Source organism: Atta cephalotes, assembly GCF_000143395.1.
Source record: "Atta cephalotes unplaced genomic scaffold scaffold00045, whole genome shotgun sequence".
In the NCBI taxonomy this organism is placed as follows: Eukaryota; Metazoa; Arthropoda; class Insecta; order Hymenoptera; family Formicidae; genus Atta; species Atta cephalotes.
In genome coordinates this window covers 2,381,123-2,387,206 of record NW_012130109.1, presented here as the reverse complement: position 1 = coordinate 2,387,206, position 6,084 = coordinate 2,381,123, and the positions used below count along the sequence as shown (strand labels likewise).

Here is a 6,084-nt window from a genome sequence, read left to right as displayed (position 1 = left end):
ACACACACACACGCACGCGCACACACGCACGCACGCGCGCGCGCGCGCGCGCGCACGCACACACACACACACACACACACACACACACACACAGAGAGCAATGAAAACGATTAAATTTAACAAATACTTTTAACTCTCTTCTGCAATCTGCATTTTTACACTTTCCTCATTTTTACTAAAATTTCAATTTTTATTAAATAAAGATTTTGACATTTGAGTTAAATTATTTGATAATATAAATTATTTGGTAATATAAAAGAGATATTAAAAGAGATATTAAATTTTTCCATATTTTTTGAGCCTAAAACAGTAAAAAAAATTTGAACTACACAAAAAAAATCTAAATTTTTAGTGATAGAGAGAGTAAACATATGATTGCAGATTGAAGATTAATATATTACAATATATAAAGATTAAAATATTTTAAGTTAAATATCAATTTTAAAATATTTCAAATTAAAGTTAGCAGTATTAAATTTTTTAAGAAAATATAAAATTGTACATATATAATTAGAAAATGTTTAATAATATAGTTAATTTGAAATAAAAAATCACAATAGAATAACATAATTATTTTGAACGAACATAATTATTTTGAATTATTTTTTTTACAGAAGAAATAATAAATAATTGCTTCTCTTATCTATAGTTCTTCTTTTATCTACAGTTTTTCTTAATCAATTCAAATTATTCGCAAGCTATTCACAGAGGACAAAACTAGATATTTTTAATTTGAAACAAATTAACTATTAAAAATCTAGATTACATCTTTAATATTTTGATTTTTTGTATATACACATGAGATATTTTTATTTCAAAATAAATAACCACATGCCTGGATATCAAAGATTATTTTAAAAATAATAATTTTACATAAAATCATAATATTCTTGAAAGTATTTTTTCTTTAATTATAAGCGTGGGTATAAGTAGGTAAATTAGTAAAGACAATTAGTCTAGACAATTTTTATAAATACTGAGAAATGTGTGTGTATTCATCAGTTATGTTAAATGTGCTTAATAATTAACAAGAGTACATAAATACGTACATTATATGTGCTACTTTAAATACCTGTACATTTAAGTACAGAAATAGTAATATATATTGCTAATGTAATTTATACTAATATAGAATATTAATTAAAGTATAAAACAACATGTTGCATCTTCCAATAGTAAAAGAAAGCAAAATCTTATCATATTCAGAGAAAGGCAATAATCACTTACAACGTCCCAGTTGGATTCAATGACGCCATCGGGATCCATTCCAGGAGGTCCATCGTATGTGGGTTGTTCACTTTCACTAGGACCATTTTTTGAATCCCCCGGCCATTGATCATCATTTCTGAAATGATATTAGACAGGATAAAACAAGTAATAAGAACATACAGATAAGATTAACAATATTAAACATTAAATCATGAGTCATATACTTTTATAAGATAACTAGTAAGTTTTTACATTGTAAATAAATTATAAAATATACTTAATATATATTTACAAAACATAAGATTTTAATATTATTTTATTGCAATATACATTAATTTCTGATATAGACTACATTTTCGATAAAGAAGAGTCCAAATTTAAAGGGATTAAACTTCTATAGTGCAAAACATAAAATCGTGTATTACATTTTTTTATGTCCATAATAAATAATCGAACTTTATATAATTTATAAAAATCTTAATAAAAGTATTGGTGCACGCATCAGCATTTAAACTCATCCAGAATCGATAATATCGATCACGACGATCAAGCGATGACAAATCACTTTAAATTCACGTGACCTTGAAAGTCGAACTTTTAATTCGATCCTGTGAAGTATGTACATCGTCTGTCGAGAGCTGTACGGTTCGATGGCCATTTTTACCGTGCGTTTCGCACGGTACAAGCGAGTCGACGGAGTCGAACTCGCGTGGAGGCGGCACGAGGATCGTCGCTCGTCGCGCTATAATCGCTCTGACAGTGACTCACGCGGAAGCGTGCTCCAGACGCGAGACGTGTCGGTCGAGGCCAAGGGAACGTGCGACGATGACTATGCGTCCAGCAATGCGTGAGGAGCCTCGGGTGGCGGGTCAGCGCGATTGATTTTTTTTCTTGTGTGTATGTGTATGTCCACCGACACAGAAACCGCGCGAAAAAACGATTTCCATTACGTAATCGTACGCGGTCAAATCGGAGAAAACGTGATTTTGTCGAGCTCGCACACACGAAGCGGACGAGAAAGAGAGCGCTTGCTTCACCCACGCTAACGGCGTCGGGGCGCATGCATGCCGTCGAGTCGCCGTGCTCGCTCGCTCCTATCATGCCACGCGGTCCTCCGCGGTATCGCGTCGAGGAGGTTAAGCGGCGGATCGACATGGACGGCGTGGATCGTAGCTGTTAGTCGCGGCGAGAGCAATGTGACAAAAACGAATGCACGCCATGTTGTCAGTCTCGTGTCCCCCGTGCATCCGTCCGATTGCGGTACACTGTTCTTCACGAACATATTTTAACCCACGTACGCGCGAATTTCGCGACACGCGCGATCCATGACGGCGTCGGCATCACGGTGATCACGGCGCGCCGCCAGAACGCGAGCGCGGTACGCCGTTACGCTGAAAAACCGTTCAACTTACCTTCGTTCTGCAGTATGCGACATGTTCAACTCGCGAGAGTTCGACAGAAAGGAAGAGCTTGAGTGGCGTCACGAGGAGTATTCTAGAGACTACCACGCTATGGCGCTGCGTACCGGTTTTCAGAAAGTACCGGTGCGATGATTTTTTGGTGGACGTTTAGCTTCGCCGTCGTATCGACACCAAAATTAATACGTCGATTGGCTCGGTTGCACCGTAATGAATCGTGACAATCAAATCAGAGTTTTTCTCGCAAATGTAAATGATTTTAAAGTTATTTCACTTGCCGATGGTTATCGCGCATGACGGAAATGACATTGCTATTCTGGCGCTTTATAGCGCCCCGAAATCGTCGTGGTGGAATCTCGTGGGAAATATGAACGATTAAAACAGCACACAAATATTATATTTTATAAATATTATAATTAAATACGTTAATGTAAGATTATATTGTAATCATAATTAGTCATTAAAAAATATGATTTTATTATTTTATAATTAATACATGTAAAGTCTCTATAATGATACAAATGTTTATCTTATACAATACATACAAACTTAGATATTACGATCTTCATTCAGCTGCCCTTAATTAATTAATTTAGGTTTCAAATACACATTTAAATCTCAGAATATTATATTCTAAAACTATGGAATGCCTATTTAAATATGACCATTAGAGTTTCAATATGTCTAATTTGGAAATAATTTTTTTTATAAAGAAAATATTTAAAAAATTTAATTGATCTTCACAAATTAAAATTATAGATAAAAAAATTAAAATAAAAAATAAAAATTTGAAGAGTCAATCGAAAAATATAATTTCATTACTGGTATTTCATTACTAGTATGTTTTCAAAGGTTTTTTTACTATTCTATTTTTTTACTATTCTATTTACTAGAAAAAATTAACTGGCGAAACACATTATAGCTTCTATATAGAAAGTACCCGTGGAAACCTTAAAAGTATTATTCAGAAACTATAAATATAATTGATTTTTATTCAAATAAAATCGATTTTGTAAATGAATCAATTTGTAGAAAAAAAAGGATACTTGTTAATCTTGAAATATTCATATGCGTACATTTAAAAAATTTTATACATACATTATATAGAATTTTTATATCTATACATGCATTTGTTAAAATAATCTATTATAGGAAAAATATACTGAGAAAATGAGTAATGAAATTATATATTTTTTAAATGTGCACACCTTATACATTTTAAATAAATTATTTGTTACTTCTATTGAAATGCATAATTTCCTTTGTCTGTTTTTTATATTGAATTTTTGATCAATTCATAGCTTCATGTAAATTTGTATTTAAATAGCTTGTATTATGATTTGTGAAACAACAATTTCACAAAGTTGTACTTATGCCTGCAGATATTTCTAGATAATCGGTTTAATTATATAAAAGCACAACCAAGAATTAAGAGCAATATCGCAATTGGAAAAATCATGTACGCGCCCATTCGTGGTTGACAAATAGAAATTAGTATGCCAGCGTCGTCCATTTCATTATGCTCTATACCGTCCTTAGTTGGTATTTCGACAATTACTCTATCCGCTGACAGCGGGTTTATACGAAATGAGCATTCAGTTTGATTAATACATGATTTAGTCACATTTTCATATTGAAAAGTCGGTTTATATATATCAAAAATCGCATAAATATCATTGGACACAATATCGTTATCACTATAAAAAATATAATAATAATAACCATCTTGTTCTACATGGTGATTTGCTTGTATGTGTTTACTATTAAGCAAATAGGAAATATTAGTACATTGATCTGAAGGTTGGAATTCATGAGCTAACAATATTTCACCATTGTAACAATTTAATAAATCAGTTTCAAAACTGGAAATAGACGACTCTTCGTTAGAATCAGATGTATAATTTTTGTCAGCATTTCCACCATGCTTAATGCCTTGATCTAATAAGGATGATGGCTTTATGAGTTCTCTATTTCTTTTAAATCTTTTGATATCCATTTCATCTCTCTCTTTTATTTCTTGTTCCTTTCTGTCATTAATTATATCTGAATTCAATGTTTCTTGTAATTTTTGTATTCGCATTTTTTGATTGTAATTATAAACTCCTTTTCTTCTTTGCTTTATTCTTTTATTTTTATTCATATTCAACATATGACGTTTAGTATGTCTTCCTTTTCTAATGTTATTATTCATACTTTCTTGCTGACTACCTACATATTTATTAAGATAAGATATTGTAGTATGATACAATGTCTCTAAATGTTCTAAACTCTTTATCGATTCTTTATTTGTAATATATGCTCGTGTGCCTAGATTTTCTAGATTTGTTTCGGAAATTCTTTCATTTTTAGAACTTGTATTTACAGCTGATTTATCATTGATATTGTGTGTAGATCTAGTAAATTCAATTGTGGTTGCTTTAGAATCAATTTCTTGTGCATTTGATTCATATATTATTTTAACTTGTTTGTTCACTGGAAAGAAAATTTCTTGCGATTGCTTATTAATATTGTGTTCCAGCAAGCCACAAGTACGTAAGTTTTTTTCTCCTTTCACTACCAATATAGAAGCTCCTTCGAATCTGAAAATATTTTTATTTCTTTTATATATGTGATATCTCATAAATAAATAACATTCAAAGATTTATATTAATAAATTATGTCTGTAACTATAATAAAAAAATATATTTCGTTCAATTTTCTTTACCTTGAACACACAGAAAGCGCTACAGTTGCACTTTTTAATAAATAAAATCCCCAGTATTCCAATGTATCATCTGGTAAATTCATGCTTTTTTTAAGTCTTATGTGTTTTCGTTTTGATGCTATCTCTGGTCGATGAGTCATTTGGAAAGCATTAAAAGTGCCATTCATTTTTAAAGTATGTTTCTATTAAAACAAAGAATTCTTTAAATTAATTTATACTTTGTTTATGAAACATGACAATAAATTCCAGATTAAGAAAAGATTAAATGCTAGATCAAAAGGATATATCTTCTTTAATAACAATTATAAATATTGATTCATATTTTTTTGTTATATATAATATATAGATATTTAATAAAATTTTAGATTAATTTCATCTATATTAATATTTAAGTAACGATATGCACAATTTTAAAGAAATGATAACGTTAAATATTAGATATTTACTTTTCTTACCGAACAAAATATTGTTGAAATCCCATCGTTGATTTCTATAATATCGGATTCTGTTACAGCATATGCAACATCAGCATAAAAAATATGCCGTAGACACAAAGGAATTATTATAAGTAGAAATGGCAGAACAGCTGTCAACATGCACAAAATTATTAATCTTCTTACAACATCCATTTCTGCTATGCCTATTAAACAAAATTGACAATATTATCATTAATGTTACTTGAAATATTAACAAATGAACTGAATTTATATATATATATATATATATATATATACACATATATATATATATATA

At 30.3% G+C, this 6,084-nt stretch overlaps 2 protein-coding genes across 2 annotated transcripts in view; both read right to left on the bottom strand.

The window, feature by feature from the left end:
* LOC105622478 (eukaryotic initiation factor 4A-I) overlaps window positions 1-2,644 on the bottom strand; it is a 7,634-nt gene extending 4,990 nt beyond the window's left edge. Inside the window, exons 1-2 of the mRNA XM_012203896.1 lie at window positions 2,622-2,644; window positions 1,228-1,345 (exon numbers count right to left, since the gene is read on the bottom strand). Of these exons, the coding sequence (XP_012059286.1) occupies window positions 1,228-1,345; window positions 2,622-2,644 (141 nt within the window). The remainder of the gene's footprint in view (window positions 1-1,227; window positions 1,346-2,621) is intronic.
* A 1,388-nt stretch (window positions 2,645-4,032) lies between these two features.
* Window positions 4,033-5,960, bottom strand: LOC105622477. Its single transcript, XM_012203895.1, has 3 exons — window positions 5,787-5,960; window positions 5,332-5,513; window positions 4,033-5,206 (listed from the first exon to the last, which is right to left on the bottom strand). The coding sequence occupies exons 1-3, from the start codon at window positions 5,958-5,960 to the stop codon at window positions 4,033-4,035; spliced, it is 1,530 nt and encodes a 509-aa protein (XP_012059285.1).
* Between the last annotated feature and the right edge of the window lie 124 nt (window positions 5,961-6,084).